This window comes from Vipera ursinii (genome assembly GCF_947247035.1).
Source record: "Vipera ursinii genome assembly, chromosome: 2".
Taxonomy (NCBI): Eukaryota; Metazoa; Chordata; class Lepidosauria; order Squamata; family Viperidae; genus Vipera; species Vipera ursinii.
In genome coordinates, this window is record NC_139513.1 from 127,938,575 (window position 1) to 127,958,728 (window position 20,154).

The 20,154-nt window shown below is 44.1% G+C and overlaps 1 protein-coding gene across 5 annotated transcripts in view; it reads right to left on the minus strand.

Moving 5' to 3' along the window:
- Positions 1-2,521: 2,521 nt before the first annotated feature.
- BAHCC1 (BAH domain and coiled-coil containing 1) overlaps positions 2,522-20,154 on the minus strand; it is a 130,171-nt gene continuing 112,538 nt past the window's right edge. For all 5 annotated transcript variants that reach the window (XM_083354142.1, XM_083354141.1, XM_083354143.1 and 2 more), the window contains 14 exons: positions 19,198-19,312; positions 18,095-18,359; positions 16,613-16,813; positions 15,519-15,826; positions 15,141-15,242; positions 14,430-14,562; positions 13,786-13,900; positions 12,583-12,658; positions 10,809-10,917; positions 10,551-10,670; positions 9,168-9,335; positions 6,731-7,812; positions 5,003-5,239; positions 2,522-3,065 (listed from right to left, as the gene is read on the minus strand). In XM_083354142.1, coding sequence (XP_083210268.1) covers positions 2,859-3,065; positions 5,003-5,239; positions 6,731-7,812; positions 9,168-9,335; positions 10,551-10,670; positions 10,809-10,917; positions 12,583-12,658; positions 13,786-13,900; positions 14,430-14,562; positions 15,141-15,242; positions 15,519-15,826; positions 16,613-16,813; positions 18,095-18,359; positions 19,198-19,312 — 3,238 coding nt within the window. In that variant the 3' untranslated portion in view covers positions 2,522-2,858. The remainder of the gene's footprint in view (positions 3,066-5,002; positions 5,240-6,730; positions 7,813-9,167; positions 9,336-10,550; positions 10,671-10,808; positions 10,918-12,582; positions 12,659-13,785; positions 13,901-14,429; positions 14,563-15,140; positions 15,243-15,518; positions 15,827-16,612; positions 16,814-18,094; positions 18,360-19,197; positions 19,313-20,154) is intronic.

Below are 20,154 nucleotides of genomic sequence, written 5' to 3' on the forward strand. Positions count from 1 at the left end.
TATTTTTGTGTTTCTTATTAAAATAGCTCTAAACTAAACTCGTGAAGATGGAGGCATTTTCATTCAATCCTTGAATGATTCTGTTTCAGGAGGGTCCTGATGTGTTATGAATGCAGATCATTTTTCCCCCCTGAAAGCATGAGTCACAAGAATCTGTTTACTGAATCGCAGTTGGGATGTGCTGGTACGTGGAAGTAATCTTGGGAAGAAGCTCTTGTATGGAATTGTATTTCAGGGAGAGCTAAAATGGCTTACTTTACCAATGGACATCTTAGCTGTGCAATCACCAGCATCAACTGATGAACAGTTACTAAGAGTTGTATGAAATAAAAAATTCATTCCAAGAGAATGAGAAAGGAGGGCAGGGGCAGAAATGAGATTATAAAAGCATCTACACTATGGTGGGCAGAAGAGGATTCCTAACAGCACATTTTAACTGCTGTAGAGCATATGGAATTTCAACAAGTAAATCTTTTTTAGAAAAGGGAGGGCTGGGTGGATTTTTGCTTTGATTAAATGCAAATTTGATGGGAGAGAATAAACGTCTCCAGAAAGATTGAACAAATGGTCTGAATAACTTAACTGCAGTTAGAGCTTAATAGTAAAGCTTATCATGTAGCTAGAATAATCCAGAAATAGGTTGAGAAAACCACTTTCTCTCTGCTTTTTTTTAAGGTACTCACCTTAATCCAAGGGGTATTTTAAAGAATAAAGTTGAATATGAAGAAAACTTACTCAAGTACAGCGGTCTCCAACCTTTGTGGCTTGGTTGCTCGGTGGGGTGGGGAAGGGGGGAACCGGGCTGCACAAGGGGCAGGTTGGCATGCACATGCACGCTGCTCAACTTGCGCAAACGGTGGGCCGGCACGCACACACATGCATGCACAGCTTGACTTACGCAAGTTGATCTGGACACACTGTGTGTGTGTATGCTGGCCCACCGCTTGCGTGGGCCAGTTGCAAATAGGCCATGGCCTGGAAGTGGGCTGCGGCCCACGGGTTGGGGACCCCTGCTTTAGTACATTTGTTTGCTAGTTTTCTAGTACATTTCACTTGCTGTTCAAAAGTAATAGTTCAGCTTGCAGTTTCTCATGAATCTATGTATAGGGATGAGTTACATATTTGTAAAGGAACAGAATTTGATTTGGATTTAGTGGTATATTTTTAAACCCCTACCCACAAATAGGAAAATTATTAAAGCATTATGAGTTATGCATTCATCAAATTTACTAATCCAATATGCTGCAAGGAACGCTCATGGAATAGGTAATGAACTTTTCTGTGATATCTATGACCTGAACATTATTCTATTATTATTAGAAAGGACACTGTGCGTGGCCTCCTGAATATTATTGGACCACAGAGCTCCTGTCAATCTTTATAATTCATCTTGCCAGCTAAAATGATGGGAACTGGAGTTCAATATCTGGAGAATCAAATTGCTCACCTTTATAATATAGCTTGCTTAACATAAACCTAAGTGTTTACAGCTACCGTCTCCTCCCCCTGAAACTACTGATTCATGATTGTTTAGAGGTGTCATCCAAATGCCGGAGACTGACTACATCAGACATTCCGGTTACAGGTGCCACAACTTGTATTCAGGCAAGCTTAATTCTGAACAAACTTTGAACAGATGACTTGCCTGGAGTGGAAGAAAACCAGTTGTCACAAATAAGTGCATTTGCACTCAGCCTCATAATGTAGGATGGCATCTATATCGGTTGTATGTACATTCTGCTCCAACAGGGAGATAGTGTCAAGTAAACCAATGCGTAATAGCCACATTCTAATGGGGTTGGGGGGGAAACTCATACATAACTCCCATAGAGTTGCTCACACTAGTTGATATTTGTGAGAATGTGTATTTCCCATTCAGACACCCAGTAGGGCCTCCACAGAAAAGATCACTTAATTAAATTGTATTTCATGTGACAGGTCAAGTGGTTTCTGTCCACAGAAGATAGGAAGTTTGCTTGTACCATCGGTCCATCTCACTCAGCACTGCTGACATAAGGTAGTGGCTTTCCAAGTTTTCAGTCAAAGTCAGAAATGCTATAGGTCGAACTGAGATTTTTCTGCATGTACAGCGTGATCTGCGTCCCTGAACTATGGCCATAAATCGAGCTAAATCTATTTCCCATCCCCAGATGGAGACCAGAATGCAAGATCCTGATTTTATAATAATATATATAATCTTCTCTTTAACAGGAGCATATTAACATCCGCAGACATTGTCAGAATATTTATCATTAGAATAACAATAATTAATAATAACAATAATAATAATAATAAAAAATGGTAGGAGAGAAAGAGTGAGGCAAGTCTATAGTACACAGTCCTGTGAGGACAGCATAGCCTTTTGGAGACTCCACTGCCACATCGTTCAAGTGCCCCCTTCTGTATTTACACACTTGCCTGGCGTCCACACCCCCAGCTAAGCTGGAGGGAAAACAGTGCATTGAACAAAAAATTAAACCCATCGACCCTCACCTCCCGCCCCCCCCTCCCCAAACCTGCCTTTATGGAAGTTTCCATAAAACTTCCCACCAGAAATACATTATTTACACATAAAATAAATAGAGCGGTAACCTGATTTGTGTTTGGCCTGCGGCAAACAGTCAGAGGTACTAGGGAAAGTATGGCTTGGATTCAACTCTGTACAGAACCATGTGGGGAGCCGGGATCAGCCTGCAACCCCGGCATGGCAAAGCCGGGCACCTTGCATAATTTCAGGCCTTGCATGCAACTGCCAGGAAGTCATATAAGGAGACTGGCCCCTTCCACTGTCCCTTGGCCCTTCTGCCCTCCCCTTTAGCCATTTTCTGGCCCTAGAGCAGTGGTCGTGTCCCACAGTTTCAGCACAAGACAGGCACACCGTCTGCAGTCACAAGCCGGCCTGTAGTGGGGTCGTAACTTCCTGCCAGGTAGTAGAGATCTTGCCGATCCTGGTATTTCTTGCTCCGGGTCAGCTGCTCGTAGTGTTCACGTTCAACTACCTGGCACTTGTGAGAGATGGTCTGGACATCATTCTCGTCCTCATGGCACGACTGGTACAGCGCATTCTGCAGAAACCAGAAAGGGGTATGAAGGACTGAAAGGATAACATGGCTTCCACTTTTAAGGGACAAAAATTTCTCTACAAAGACAGCAATTCCCCAGCATAATGGAAATTCTCTGCACATATAGAATAGCAGACTTGTTGGATAAGGTCTGTTAAATCTCACAGTGGCCAATTAGGTACCTACTGGTATTTGGTTATAAAGCATGAAAGGCTCTTGTTCCCTCAAAACTGGTCTTCAAAGCAAGCTGCTTCTATCCTGCTGGACTAGCATGGCCAGTAGACATTATTTGGTTTTTCATCTCAAGTAGTGTCTGTCACACTATCTTACAGCAGTCATTTCTATCATTTGCCCATGCACTCTGTAAGGAATAAGGAACAGATATTGCAGGACTCTTACCAGAGGTTCCTTATTTTGAACTGTATTTGAAGGGGGCGGGTGGCTGAGGGCTGAACCTGCCACTATTTTTATTTTGTAGGATAATAGAGGGAAACCTCTCTTTCTCCCCTGTTTCCACACCAAGCACAATCATATTCTCTGGCTCATTTCCTCCTCAAATTTGTTTTCCGTTATAACATTCCAAACACTGAAAATTTCCCTTATAAAAGAATTTGCAGAGTGATATGAAAATAGTTCCCATCCTACAAATCTTTTCTTGGTTGTGTCCCAGTTGAAAGCACTGACCAAATAAGCCAGAAAAACCAATTGGTTTTGGGTGTATATTGATGTGCGCCTGTGGAGCTGGGGGAGTTTACCAATCCTGTCAAAGAATGCTGATGTTTTCTGGCTCCTGGCTGTTCCCTTGTAAAATTATAATGTTGCGGTGTATGAAACAAAGGTAACGTAAAGAACAAAGGGAAAGGCAATAAATTCTGAACTACTACCGTGTTTCCCCGGAAAAAAAGACTCAACTGGAAAATAAGTCCTAATATGATTTTTCAGGATTCTCGTAATATAAGCCCCACCCAGTGGTGGGATTCAGCTGGTTCGCACCAGTTCGGCAGAACCGGTAGCTATTTTTTTTGTTGCCCAGGCCCAGAACGGACTTCCGGAAGCGGCATTCGCACAGAGAACCAGTTGTTCACATATTTGAATCCCACCACTGGCCCCACCCCCCCAAATAAGCCCTAGTTAAGATCGTCAGCCAGACGGATGAAAATAAGACCTAACCGGAAAATAAGCCCTAATGCGTCTTTTGGAGCAAAAGTTAATATAAAACCCGGTCTTATTTTCGGGGAAACATGGTAGCTCTATATACTTAGTTCCAATTGAATTTAAAGTGAGTTACTCTCAGATGTACAAAACTACAGGCTGAGTCCAGTAAACTTAGAGATGCTGCTACTGAGAAAGAGATGGCAGGTTCATTCCCCCTTAAGAAGTGTCTTCTATAGCTCCTTTTTGCACTCCTGTAACCTAGGCAGAGTTACAAAAGCTACTTACAGAAGCTACTTCCTTTTTAAAGGTGCCACAAAATCTACCATGCAAACCCCAAAGTAAAGAAGTAGAAAAAAAAACTGTGGCCAAGGCAAATTACTAATTCCACTAACTAAGCATATCATGGGATGATTTACTATTGATAGCAGAGGTGTCCATTTGAATTGTTATGGATCAACCACATCATTTAAGACAGGGGTGTCAAACTGCCAGCCCGTGGGCCGGATGCGTCATCCGGAAGCCGCGCCCACCCCATTACCGGCAATGGCAAAACTGTCCGGATACGTTGCACGATGTCATGTGACGTCGCGAGTTTGACATGTCTGATTTAAGAAGAAGATTCGATAGTTGCTGTAGTCATTAAAGAAAACCTTGCTAATTACTGCAAATCAGCCAGTGATCTCTCTACAGGTCCTGATTTCTGTTCTGCTCCAGCTCATTATGCCTTTTGATCCAGCACCAGGAGGACATTCCTGTTTGCCACATTTATTGGTCTCTTCCCTCACCTTGCCATCACTATGTCGCTTGCCCAGCTTCGTCTCCTCAGGATGGTAGAACCATTTTACTTTGACAACCATGTTGCTGCCCCAGGATTCCCACATGCTTTCAATGCGGCCAATGTAGGGCAGATGGGGTCGGCCAGCTGACAGGAAAACCGCACAGTCGCCAATGCGCAGCATCTCCTTGCCCCGTACAATTGCTTTGTAGAACAACTTCCGTGCTTTCCCCTTCATGCCACGGCGCTGTAGGACAGGGACAGAGCATGCAGAAGCAGAATAAGCAGTGGCCTGCATGACACCCGGGATGCCCCTGCCTCTTGGCTGTTAGGCCATTGGAAGAGATCCTCCAGGGAGTCTGTGGGTTGCCATGGAAACAAAGGTCTCCAAAGGAGAGCTTCGAGACAGCAATTGAGCTTAACTACAGCAAAACCAGCCTCTGCTACCAAGAGAGACCCCAATGCTTTTTGCCTGAGGAGGCCCGAGAGAGGATAACCAAGGAAACACAAATGGGGTTGGCAAATGCCTTATACATCCTGTACTGCTGTCCTAAGGGGATTTACTGACATGGAGTGCAGCCCAGGAATAAGAATAACCCTTCTAGAGCGTGTCTGGCACCCCACAGGAAATGGCCATGCTTTGGCTGTCCGAAAGACCCCGAAGGGGAGCCCACTGCATCTGCCCCAGCCAGGTACAGCTGCAACAAACAGCCTCCACTCTGGAGAAAAATGTTTCAAGGGAGGCTGTTAGTTGGGGGGGGAACCCTTTACCATCCTGCACTGGTAGCACATTGCAGAACGTGGCCAGTATTAGAAATATCCTATTTAAAACAGGGAAGGCTACTGACTGTCAGCTGCTAAGCCACAGATCTTGTTAGAACAGTGGCTGCTTGGTTAAATATGTCAAAATACGAACACCCCTTGCTCTCCTGCACATAGCTTTATTCCTTTTTGCATGCAGTGAGTGAACAGACAAGCCTGGAAGTGCCACTTAACTATGATTTCCTTTTTAAACGCTTCAGGACAAGCCATAAAATCATGGTCTGAAGATGTTTTCTCCGACTCTGTAAAGGTTTCCATTAATAGGAGATTATAGCTGAAGGAAGAACTTCTTGGTTTGTTTTCTGCTCAAAAAGAGGTACAGAACAACGGATGCCGATATTCATTTGTATCTTGGACGCTGAGCAATTCTGGGGAACTGTGCAGCTGCTTTAAAGGCATGTAGATTATGAGCACTAAGTGCCTTCTTGCATATGTGTTCAGCACAATGCACAGCCCAAATATTTATAGAATAAGCAAGTTTGCTTGTTTTGACTGGGACATCCTGAACAAGTATGCTGAAGACTGCAGCATTAGCATTTCAACTAGTTAGCCTTAGAACAATGTGAAGACAGGAATTTACGGTTCTTTTGTCAACAACTAGAGAAAGGGAAATTGGTCTTTCCTTTCTGATCACCAACAGGAAGATAGTCTGAAGCTGGGAGGAAGCTTCCCAAGTTTAGCCTCCCCTCCTTTCAAAAATCACCGAGTGACTGGGATCAATAACCAAATGCATGAATCACTTCCTTCCAGCATTTCCTCCTAGCTCTGTCCCAAGAGTTCAGGCCAAAAAACTTCCAGAACTACCTTCAATAGTATCGTTTTCACTAGCAGACAAAGCAAATTCAAGCCATTTCCCTCGGCTTGCATTATACACTCCAGACTCATCACACACAGAGAATCCTGACATTTTCCATACCTGAGTGGGGTTCCCAGACCATTTCCAGAGCTGGCGGGCTGGCAGAAAAGCAGAGATCTTTGGCCGGTTTTCCACCGAGGGCAGCCGTTGCCGGCGGGAGAACTCTTTGGCTTTAGAGAAGCTCAGAGTTTCTTTGCGCCTGAGCTTGCTCTTGGCCCCAGCGCCAAAACACCTCTGCAAGGTGCTGCTCTTTGAGCGCAGGGCTTCGGACTGAGCCAGCAAGGCTGGAACTGGGTGTGTGAGACAGGTCTGCACGAGGAGCGTGGAGTCCTCATCATCAGAGCTGTATGAAGAGTCCTCGTTGTCGGATGAGCAGAGGCTAGAAGTGGAGCCAGAGCCGGAAGTGGAGGAAGTGGATGATCCAGAAGATGAAGAGGAGACTGAAAGCCGTGTCAGAAAGCGGGAGGGGACACTGCCGGCCAGATCATCCACCTCGTCTTCGTCCATGTCTGAATAAGAGCTGTGACAATCACTGTCACAGTGCAGCCCGTACTCAGTCTGACCGGTGTATTTGCGCAATGCCAGCCCCATAGGCAGAGTGCTCTTCTTCTCTTTGATCCCCAAGGCTGGGTGAACATAGCCGTGGCCAGACAGGGACCCAAAGTCCTTGTCGCTCATCAGTAAGGCTTTGCAGTTTTTGTTTTTGGGTGACGTCACTCCCTCATGATCCAGCTTGACAAGATACTCGCCACCAACTTTCCTACGACCGGCCTTGCCCAGCTCAGTGTCCAACCGTTCAACTTTCTTGGCACGCAAAAGCTTCTGAGCACAGGGCAGAATCAGGCCAGAGCTTCCAAAAGCAGAGTAGGAGTTGGCAATGCGGCTGAAAGAGTCAGAGCCAAAGCCATTACCAAATATGGGGGCAGCAACACTGTGCACAGGGAAGAGCACCTCTTTGGCCCGCAGCTTTTTACTGCTCCCGTTGAGCTGGAAGAGGTTTTGCCGCATGGCTGTGCCCTTGCTGGATGTCTTGCGCTTGTTCTGGCTCACAGCCGTCCAACTTAGCAGAGAGTTGCTACGACGACTCAAGAACTGGTCTCCAGGCTGGGCTTTTGAACTTGAATGCAGCATATCAGATTTACCTGCAGGGAAAGGACAGTGTTATAAAAGTACAGGTGGACGCTGTCACCTGTGCTATGGAACTGGTTCAAATCTGTATATGGCCTTTCCTAAACAGCTTCCTTCATTTCTTGTGGTTTGGAAGTAGAAAGACAGATTGCAGAAGGGGGAACCCAGAAATTCTTAGGTCTGATCCTCACTTTTTTCCTTTTCTCTCATGTCAAGCCCTTGATGTCCCTGACCTTTCAAATTCCATTTGAAACAAAAGATGTTTGCATTTCTGGAGGAGGAGTGAGTGTGCATGTGTGTATATATGTGACACAGGGAGAGAGAGAGAGAGAGAGAGACAGACAGACAGACCTAGGTAGTAAAGTAACTATTTAAACCAAGAATTCTACATTCTACTGCAGATCATTCCAAATCCCTAGGATGTCTTGAATGGCCAACACAGGATGTATTACCTTCACTTTAAATGGATTTCATTTTCTCTTAATGATATGAGCAATTAGCTAAGTCTGACTGGTGCACCGGTATGTTATCAAATCTAGTACATGATCCCTGAATCCAGGCTAAAATTAGTGAAAATGTATAGAAAAGCAGCTACTGAAGTAGCCATTATCAGAGGGCAAAGGAATGGTTTTGAAGAGTTTATGAAAAGAGGTTGGTTCAAGAGAGTTGTAATTTGAAGCAGGGAGATGCTAGTGAACGGTTTGTAGGGACTTGCATAAATATTTTCCTTGTGATTGATTATTTTCTCTTAAATGTGATCTAGACCGTCTTTAATTATAGCTTTAACCTCGTCTACATTTTTTTTAGATATTTTCCCATCAAGTTCTTGTGGCCCACTGAACAGAATCTTAAACCTGAGAGCCACCTACGTGTGTATATTTTGTAATGCTGTAGGTTATTGTTTTCTATTTCACTGTTAAAAAACTTATGTTTTTGCTAATGTTCAATTTTGTTTATTTAGTAATATTGTAATTTAGGGCTGTGGTCTTGTCTTTTTTGTTTGTTTTAATCAATACAGAGTATTATACACACGCATACGTAATGGAATGTTGAATTTTGCCTGATAATTCATTTTTACATTATATTTTTCACTTCCCCTTTTTTAAAAAAATGAAGGAGGATTTATTTTGAATCAGAGATGTATTCTTTGTCATCTCTGTAGGTTGGCAACTGAATATACAGTAGACATCTAAAAGACAAAACCCAAATTTAAAATAAATATAAAATTCAGTCTCTGCCCAGCCACAATTCTCAGTATAATCTTGAGCAAATCATATTCCAAACTGAATTTAAGTTCACAACCTTCTGGCAGGATAAGGTGGGATAACAAAACCCTTGGGGGGAAAAATTGCAAAAGAAATTGACTTACCAGTCTTTTCTTTGCTGATCATCTTTTTACTTGTGCTTGACTCAGAGACTTCACATCCCTCAGCACAAAGGCTTGGTGCCGATTCACTGGAATGGGGAACATCACTGGAAGACCTTCTGTTACGACGGCAGGAGGTGGAGACTAATAACGCAGGAGAAGGCTCTGTGCCTATGGAAGGATTAAGGTAGAAATGTCATGGTCAGGTTCAGATGAAAGATCACTGTCTCCTCTCATTTAGATTTCACTTGCCTCTGACTTCTGCTTTTAAGCATCTGCTTCTCTCTTGCCTAGAGTATGATGCAACATTCTATGAGGCCACAAAAGATTAACGCTATAATAACTATATTGGTCGACAGGGACGCGGTGGCTCAGTGGGTTAGGACGCTGAGCTTGTCGATCGGAAGGTCAGCAGTTTGGCGGGTCGAATCCCGAGTGCCGCGTAACAGAGTGAGCGCCTGTTACTCGTCCCAGCTTCTGCCAACCTAGCAGTTCGAAAGCACGTAAAAATGCAAGTAGAAAAATAGGGACCACTACGGTGGGAAGGTAACAGCGTTCCGTGCGCCTTTGGCGTCTAGTCATGCTGGCCACATGACCACGGAGATGTCCTCGGACAAGCGCTGGCTCTTCGGCTTTGAAACAGAGATGAGCACCGGCCCCTAGAGTCGGAAACGACTAGCACGCATGTGCAGGGGAAACTTTACCTTTTTTAACTATATTGGTCAGTTATTAAGCTGCTCCTTGAGTTCTCCTGATGCACCAGATAAATACCAATATTGCTCTCGAAACTGCTCTTGAATCTCTTTGCCTCCCAAGCCTTCTACAGGTAGTCCTTGACTTACAACCATTCGTGTAGTGACTGTTTGAAGTTATGATGACACTTGATGACATGATTAGTTATTGCACTTACGACCATCGAAGCGTCCCTGCAATTATGTGATTGCGATCTGGATACCTGGCAGCCAGGTTCACATTTATAATGATTGCCTTGACCTAGGATCATGTTATCATCTTTTGTGATCTTCCCACCTGGCTTCTGACAAGCAAAGTCAAGGAGGAAGCCAGCGGGGAAAGCCATAAGTTTGTTGTAGCAAAAAAAATATCATAAAACTTTGCGATCCCAGTTGTGGTTGTAGGTCAAGGACTACCTGTACTTTGCCGATATCCACATTAGATTTCCCCACCTGAGATAGGCAAGGTCCTTCCCACCCTATTGCACAGAACATTTTGTGTCCATAGAATGGCTCTTAGAATGTTAGGTAATATTTCAATTAATTTTTGAAGGCCCCCATCAAAACAGTATCATCTGGAATCACTGGCAGATGGGTTCACGCGGGCTAGCATGGTAACTATAATTCTAGCATTAATCCATTCAAGCACACTTACACTGGATTTTGAAGTCGGGTGGCAACATGCGGATATTAGACAATGCAATGTGGCCAGTGTCTCCATCATCAAATTCTACCAATACTGACTCTGCGTCTTCCTCTTCATCACTTGAAGAGCCTGTGGACAGAAGCCATGTTACCTTTCAGGCCGGTTTCATTGTAGGCACAGAAGAAGTTCTGACTCCATGATCTGGTTGCCTACAGTATACTTTCGCTTACTCCCCATTATGAGGTCATTATTTACCAGCTTGCTCACCTCGAATGACATTGCCTGGGTAGAGGCAGCGAGACTTCTGGCTCCAATAAGCACAGACCCGTGTGCCAGGTGGAAGACTGTGACTTGACTGTGGCTGTACATCTAGAACCTGGAGAAAAACAAAGGGCATGATTGGCATATACAGTAGATCACCACCTTCTTAGACACTAAAGTACCAACCTTAGTTTATTTTATTTCATCGTGCAGTTATGGTTACAATTAAGCTTGAGCTTAACCAAGAAAAATTGTGAGGTTCAAGGTCTTGGTTATGATCTTTAAGTCCCTACATGGCATGGGTCCGGGCTACCTCGGGGACCACCTGCTGCCGGCTTCAACTCCCCTCCGCCCTGTGCGTTCCCACAGAGAGGGCCTCCTCAGGGTGCCTCCGGTCAGGGAATGCCGACTGGCGGCCCCCAGGGGGAGAGCCTTCTCTGTGGGTGCCCCGGCTTTGTGGAACCAACTGCCGGTGGAGCTCCGGACGGCATCGGACCTCCGAACTTTCCGTCGTGGCCTGAAGACCCATTTGTTTGAATTGGCTGGTCTGGCCTGATGGGGGAGCTGGGTTTTAAATTGTTATTTTAGATTGCATTATTGTTTTTTAATTTGGGCACTGATTTAATCTTTGTTTTAACTTTTGTATAGTACTGTATTTTTATTTATATGCCCTGTGAACCGCCCTGAGTCCCCAGGGAGAAGGGCGGTATATAAATTAAATAAAACGTAAACGTAAACGTAAACGTAAAAATTGCAGATTGCAATGGTTTTGTGCCTTCCTTTGGCATCTGCTCTTTTCTCATGGTCACCAAACAACTACTTTCACTTTTGCCTTTTCCCAAGATATCATTGAGTGCATCCTGTTTTTCTAGCAAGAAGGCTTCTTGTTCTTCAGACCTGATGTTTTCCAGATATTTTAGTGGGATAAATATTAAGAGCATTTGATTTTTCTGTAACAGTATACAGTCTTGATTTTTATATTTTATTTTGTGCAATGGGTTGATGTGCTCTGTGCAGGAACCTCTTGGCATCTGACTATATCTGACTGTAGAACTGTCTTCTGAAAGGCTACATCTAGGAAATGAGAGGCCTGCATGTCCCCCTATACTTATATGCACAGTATGATTCGCAAATGAATACACAGAAGTGTCCATGAATATCCCGTCCCCCAGAAACTCTGGCACTGAAAAAACTGGATGTCCCAAAAGTGCTTTTTCAAAAGGCAACTGGACATTTTTGGGGTTTTTTTTCTTTGAAAACATTTGCTTCTCGTCCAAAAAGTTTCAGTTCTGAGAAGTAAAATGTTTTCAAGGAAAAAAAACAACGAAGAAAGTCCAGTTGCCTTTTGGAAAAGCACCTTTGGGACAACCATCACCTGGAGGATTGAGAATCTCCGCAGACATTCAAGACGTTGCCCTGTAACTACAAATCGCATAGGCCCCATGATTGTTCCCACCAGCTGTGAGGTACTGAAGGATCAGTTCTTCTAGAAGACAGGTCAATTAGCGCAACTTGATTCATTCATCTAAGTATAGTTGTATTCTTCTCAGAATGTGTTATGTTTCACTTTGCCTAGTCCTGAAAATTCTGGTCCCAATGACAGTCATTAAATCAGGAGCAAGAAATACCTGGTGTAGCAAATCCATGCACACTTGCAAAAGAAAGCCACACTTTCTGCCCCCTATCCCTCAAGTAAGTTCTTGGGAGTCCAGCTTCTCTCCCCCTGCCCCTGCCCGCAGTCAGTCTGATTAATCACAGTGTCTAGTTTCCTGAGACTTACCGCCTCCTGCAACAGCTGCTCTTGGGAATAGATTCTCTGCCTATTCCCTCGCTCTCCCTCAATGACAATGCTGTAGCTGTGGAACAAGTAAGTGACAAGCATTTATACAGGTGATGATCTGAAGAAATAGAGGAGAAGCTAGCTTGGTTAATTTTGATAGTTATTTAACGAGAAGCTCAATTCTTGGTTGGCAGGAGACAGGCTGTTGGTCCTCCCTTTTGAACTAGCACAATACAATTGAAGTGCATGGTGCTATTTAGTTCCCAGGTTAGTAAGAGCGTTAGTACGCAAGTGTTTAAAATTCAAGAAGAAAGAAATGTTACACCACTTACTCTCCAGATGTGCTGAATTGTAACTCCCACTTCCCACCCTATAGCTAAGAACACTAAACAATTTCGTATTTATTTACTCATGGTTTTTGCCCCAAGTTTCACAGAATTCAATAGGATTTACTTACAGGTAACCCCCTCCCCCCCAGTGTTGGAATATTTCCCATAAATCATACTTTAGATCAGAGGTCTCCAACCTTTCTCAGTTGGTGGGCCGGAGGGAAAGGGAGGGGTAAGCATATTATGCACGCATGCACGTGCACACAAATGGGGCAGTGCTAGCACCCGCGTGACACTCGCTAGCACCACCCTGGTTTTGCCCTGCAGTGCCCCGTTTTTGCTGCGTGGCACCCCGTTTTTGCTGCATGGCACCATTTTTGTACCAGCAGTGGCGCTAGTGCGAGTGGGGGTGCACGCACTGGCCGGCCTGTTCTGCAGCCTGGAGACCAGCAGGCCACAGCCCGGTAGTGGGCTGCAGCCCACAGGTTGGGGTCTCCTGCTTTAGATCCAGCAAAATGCTTTGACTTCCATGCATACTAGTTTCTTTTGATGAAGAAAGGCAATAGTTTTCCCTAAGATCTTACAAGAAACTCATAAGGAAGAAGAATCAGGTTGCAAGTCTTGGGTTAATTACTGTAAGAAGAAAGTACCTGGATTTCTTGTGATCAGTTACTGCAATTCTCTATAAGCATTATAAAGATGTGGGATAATAAGGGACAGAAGAGAAGGTCTTGGAATGCAAAAAAAGGAAATGCCTACAGTTCTAAGTGACAGATGCACTATACAGTATCAACAGCAATGGAGCCAATTGAGCTTGAAAAATCTCTCTACGGTATCCTTTGTCCATATTTATGCTTAGGAATCAGGTCCTTACATGTCAGGTGGCTGCAGACTCTTTACACTGCCAGCGTAGAGCAGACTGTCCTCTTTGGGGATAAGCACACGCAGTCCATCCTGAAGATCTTCTTTGAGGATGGTACAAGACTGGGCTGCAGCCATAAGACAAAGCATGAATCTATGGTTAATTCTCTTCCTGATTTGTGTATATCTGGAAACTTCAGGCAGAGGTCAAAGCTTGAAGAATTCAAGCCTGAAGTAGGGACTACACGGCACCATCCAGGTTTGATCTGCACAACCCACTTCAATTTCCTGAGCTACCTTTATCTTCTTGCCTTCAGAGTTCACTTTAGGAGCTATATCAGGGGTAGGCAACCTCGGCTCTTTTATGACTCATGGACTTCAACTCCCAGAATTCCTGAGTCAGCATTGCTGACTCAGCTCAACTCAACTCTGGGAGTTGAAGTCCATGAGTCATAAAAGAGCCGAGGTTGCCTACCCCTGGGCTATACAATCCAACCATATTCCATCTCTAATGCTTCTTCTCATCACTATCCTTACTTTTGTTCTTGACTACTGCATTAAATGGCTAATAGTAGTTCTTTCACCTGGACCATACTAGGCCTTGTTAATTGCTCCCCCCAAGGGTACTCTTTGGTCATGGTGTGTGCGGTGACTTACCAGAGGTCATATCTTCCTCCGTACCAGTGGGTGGCATCTCCTCCTCTTCAGAGAAGCTGCTATTGTCATCAAACTCAAAATGATCCTCAATGGCAAAACTTTCCATCAGCCGACTGACTGCCCGGCCTTTGCACTGCACAGCAAAGCAAAATATATTTCCCTGTTTTACAGAGGCATGCCTCTTATGCACAAGACTAAGGTTAAATTGGCTAGGCCAAGAATGGATTAAACAAAAGAGTCTGTTCTAGCCTCAATTCATTCTTAATCCACAGCATCACTCTGGCTTTTGACTAAAGGGCTTAGCTTGGAATAAAAGGAGCAGGACGCTATGCCAGCGATATTTTCACCTCGATTCTGCAGGGCCCCATACACATGTATATTCTTATCTGAAACCTTCTACAAATGGGCTACTGTTTTACACAGCCACAGCCACGCACCACATAAAGAACCCACTGGCAGAAGTTTTCAGGTAAGAGAATTGAAATCTCATGAGATTTCAGGGATGAAATCGCTAAAATTTCACAGACTATCTTAATGCCGCTTTTCAATTATTATTTTTTTAAAAAATGGTTTGCACCCCTGCCAATGTACAATGGTGCCTGAAAAATGCCCTGGCCGTCTGCTTGCCTCCTTTATTCTGGATAACAAAAGGTCAGCTGTATCTGACCTATCCAAGACCTGCACTACTGCAGGCATTTTCACATTTCCTACCTGTTTGCTGACCACCTTGTTCTTAACCTTAGACAGCTTCTTGCCCTTGCTGAGGATGGCCTTGGCATTGCGAGGAGAGAGGGTCAGTGCTCCATTTTTTCTCTGCCGAAAGAAAATGAGGATAAAATAATCAAATACAGCATGCAGTGGACAAATATTTAGCATACTGCAATGTAGCTAAGTTAACAGTTAAAAACTGGAAAAAGACCCTTTCCTCTTTCTTGGTGGCCCTTTATGATACCAGTTAAGTTCAGCCAAAAGAGGGTTCTGTTGAGGAAGGTCTGCTGTTACCCAATGTACCCCTTGACTCCCAAAACAGATCGTCACGAATCCTTTTTCACTGAGGACCATATCCAGCCCCTTACTGCCCCAGCTTACTCTGAGGGCCGATTGCAGGACTTTGCTCTTGCGTGTGGCTTTCTTGAGGCGTTCACTGCTGAGTTTTCCTGCATCGTCACGATTTGCAAATGAGCGGGCCTGGCTGCTGGAGAAGAGTCCGTCACCGGTGCTTGATGTTCCAGGTCCACAGTGAAATTCCTTGGCTTTACTCTTTAGTTTTTTCTTGCTAGAATTCTCACAAGATCCCGCTCGGCATACTGGCACCTTTTCCAACCTCCCTAAGCCTGGCTTCACTGCCCGCCTCTTTATTTTCACTTGGCCTTCAGGACTGGGGATTCGACAGGGCCCTAGGTAAATCCAGAGATTATAGCAATGAAAAAATTAGGCAAAGCAGAACAGAACCTTAGTGCAGACATGTCAAACACAAGGCCCGGGGGCCAGATCCGGCCCGTGAAGTGGTTTCATGTGGCCCGCGAAGCCATCCTGGAAACAGTGAGGGAACAGCCCCCACTGCCTTGGCCCAGGCCCAGAGACCCTCCTCCTGCCAGACACCCTCAGATCTGGCCATGCCCACCCAGTAGGCCATACGCACTTTAGCCACGCCCACCCAGTAGGCCACGCCCACCCAGGCCACACCCACCCGGCCCCCTGAGGGCAACCGCAATGCTGATGCAGCCCTCAATTAAATTGAGTTTGACACCTCTGCCTTAGTGCATAAGCCAGTGCTTCCCTTTGCTTATGCAAATTGCACTCCAGGCAAGTGTAATACAATTAAGCTGATTTTGGGTAGAACCTTATCAATTAGCAATTTGTGAGATTGGCCAATGCTATCTTTTTTTTAAAGAATTGTGGCTCAGCATGTAATAGCAGAATCTGGTTTTTAAAGACTCCAAATGCCCCTTTAGCTTAAAAGAAGGAAGAAGTGTAACATAGAAACAGTTGGTTCCAGGAAGATCTTTCACTGCCATCTTACTGTGCATCCACCCTCAAACATAAATCAAACAAAATGATATGCTAGTAGGTAGAAGGGCTGGATATAATTTCAGCCATTTCATGAAGCTTCATTGCCCTTCCCTTCATCAACTTGGATAAATTCAGCAATTCACCAATAGAGCTTTCTTTCAATTCATTACCTAGCAAACCTTGCCTCTCCTTTTTCTTCTTTGCTTTCTGATTTGCCTCCATTTTCACCACAGAGGAAGGAGAAGGGCCAATTACAGGAGGGTTCACTGTTACATGGATGGGAGAGCTGTTGCCGCTCCTCAAGTTATCATCACCACCACCACCGCCGCCACCACCATCGTCACTTTGATAGTCTCTGTGGTGATTGTCATCTGTAAATGAGAAGAAGAGTCAAGACAAATTGAGGCAAGAGGAAAAAAGGGGCCACTTGAAGAAGAGAAGAGGATTCTGATACTTTGCTTCATTATAAACCACTTATTTCTATCATGAAAGTAAAACCAAGGCCGTCGCTGCATTCTTTCTAAGGTTAATATCTTAACACAGAGCTATCAAAAGGATTGAGGCTGTTCAAATCTATCTCTGCTGGTATAGTGTGACCCTCATATCAATGCACCACTTAGGACTCACTTGGTTATTGCTGCAAGGCCTGGCGTGTAAGGATTTGGTAAAATTGTATTGGTACGGTGAATAAAAATAGCAGAGTAAAGGTTATTAAAAAAAATCCAGCCAACAATCCAAGAACTCTGAATATGTTTTGGCTGAGCTATTCCCTCCTTCGACGTCAGCCTCCCAATTGAACTGGCTATAAACCTGCCTTTCAATCCTGGCTTCTATATCCTGATTCTTGCCCCTTTGACAATGAGTCTTTGTTCTTTTGGCTTTGGGGAGTGGAAGCAGGATTTCTGTCTCAGCATTGCTTTCCTGATAAGATGCCCCAGGAGCTTCAGGGGAAGCCATAAGCCTGCAGTCAAACGAGAGCGGACATTGGCCCCATTAGAGGACATCATGTGCAGCTATTTTTAAATTCCAGAGTTTCCTCTGCTTGCCAGCAGGAAATATGCTATGTGGCAAGCTCCTCACCAGAGCTGAAGATAAGAGCTTTGTAGAAGGGTGGATTCGCCTGGGAATGGGCCTGGGAGAAGCTAATTGTACTTGCACTTCCTCAGTGGCACGGTGGAGAGATGAATACCTGGGAGGCCTGTTAAATGGTCTGGAGCTCAGAAAATATCCATTGGACACTAATCCCCTTTCTGCTATGCAGGTAAACATCAGTTGTCCCAAGGCCCAAGTCCTTTTTTTAGCAGCAACAGACAGAACATGCTCACAACTGCAGGGTTGCGAATAGCATTCTCTTGTTTCCCATTATCATCTTTCCTTCCCAGGTGCCAAGTGATCCTTCCCTTCAATCTGAATGTCCCAAAGGTGCTTTTCCAAAAGGCAGCTGGACTTGCTTGGTTTTCCTTCCTCCGCTTTCCATCCAAGAAGCTTCTCCAGTTCAAGTAGCTTCTTCTTCTTCTTGGATGAAAAGTGAAACATTTTCAAGGAAAAAAAAACCCCAAGAAAGCTAAGTTGCCTTCTTGGAAAAGCGCCTTTGAGTCAACCGTGATCTGGAGGACTGAGTATCTCCATAGACCTTCAGTCTGAGTCTGTACCTGCTTCAGCGTTTCCCGTGCTAGGCTTGGCCTCGGAGGGAGAGAGATCCTGCTGTGGGTATTTGGGAGATGCCGCTTTGGAGCTCTTGGTTCGAGAAAGTTTCTTCTGGATACGGGTGCAAGGGATAGGCTCTTTCCGTCGGAAGGGACCAATGCTCGTGGGCAAGACTTTGCTTTTGACTTTCTGCTTGAGATGAGAGGCCTTGTGTACTACTGTGGAAGCCAACTTGCTCTGTGAACTGCTCTTCTTGCAATGGACTTTCTCCTGCAAGAAAAAAGAAAAAGAAAAAAAGAAAAAGTGTTACTGCTGGTAAAAATAAAGGCACAGTATACTTATTGCCTGTTATTTCTCTCTTGCACAAGAAGGGAAGTCTATGTTAGAATCGGGAACTTGGAAAGAATCGAAAAACCTTATCACAAATAGTGAGGATACTGGATACTACCTCTAACTAATGGATAAAAATGGATACCTAATGCAACCCCCTCCAAAAAAAAAATAAAAATGGCTTACTAATAGATAAAATGGATACTACCTATAACCGAATCTTGCTTAATGTTATCTCAATGAGATTCTGAAACTTATACCAACCGCTCTGTTGGTACGAAAATTCTACCTTTATGGTCTTGTTTGCAAGCACCTAGTTTCTATTTTGTTCGCTGACAAGTAATGTCGATCTTTTTTTTTCTTTTTAAGGTAATAAAATACTTGAAAACAATGACCAATGCTCCCTAAGCCTCGTGAAAAACTTAAGATGAAATGTTATTTTTATACTTCTACTTACCGGTAATTGGGCCATGCAAATTCTGAAGCAAGGTAAATAAGCATAACTCATCCTAGTAAACAGCAGGGGAGAGGTGTGCCATAAAATGTAAGGTGTAAAAGATGTGACTATTCCTCTCACATCTACCGAAAGAGCATCTGCCCATCCAGCTTGGTTCATCTTAGGCCCTAAATTCTCTCATAGCTGATGTGGATATCACCGTCTAATTGGTTTTAAAACCATGGAAAGAATAAGGCTTGTCTTGATTTTCTAAAGGCAGCAAGTTATTTTGTCTCCAAATGCAATGTAGACAGAAAGGTAAAGATATTAAGGTTTACGCACCTGGGAACTTTTGATGCCGCTGTAAGTTGTTTCTGATATTTTCCGTTTTTTCTTCTTGGGCTCCCCCTCGGCCCTCAGCTCTGTACACAGTACGGATAAGCTAGTTTTTACAGACCTGTGAATGAAAAAGAATACACAAGTTGGATAAAGAAAGTTCATTTCAGATTTATTTATTTATTTATTTTAATTCCATTTATATCCCGCCCTTCTCCGAAGACTCAGGGCGGCTTACAAGCTTAGCAGTAGCCTTCATTCTATGTATATGCCTGCTTATTAGGGCTTTCACACACACACACCAAGCGGCATTATTACAAAGTCAGCTTAATTGCCCCTAACAATCTGGGTCCTCATTTTACCTACCTTGGAAGGATGGAAGGCTGAGTCAACCTTGAGCCTGGTGGGACTCGAACCTGCACTAATTGCAGGCAGCTGGTGTTACTTAGGGAGGCATTAGCCCACTGCTCCACCAAGGCTCCAAGATGAGCAATAGAGGAGCTTGCAGGCCCAGGATCTAAGCATTTTTTAATAGAAACAGCCTCGAACAAACATACAGCATACCTGTAAAAAGACCTGATCTCTTTTAGTTCTATTTATTTAAACTTGTATATTTTAGGCTACTAGATCATTATTTACAGCCAACCATGGCAATCTGATAGATGTGTTATGGGTATACATTAGATATTTACTCACACATCTTCTGGACCCAGGTCTCATTGTTGTGGGGATCAGTATATCATGATTATTATTATGGTGATCTTTTACCTCCAACTAGATATATTTTCCCTTGTCTATGCATAGACTGATCATTCCTGAGATATCACTACACATAAAGAAACACTAACCTCCCTGACTATCAACATCCAAAGTCTAATGTTCATACAATAAAGCAGATCCAGACTACAAAATACAAATCCCCACAAGGTGGGATAACATGTTTTCAGCATAACAGTACAGTAG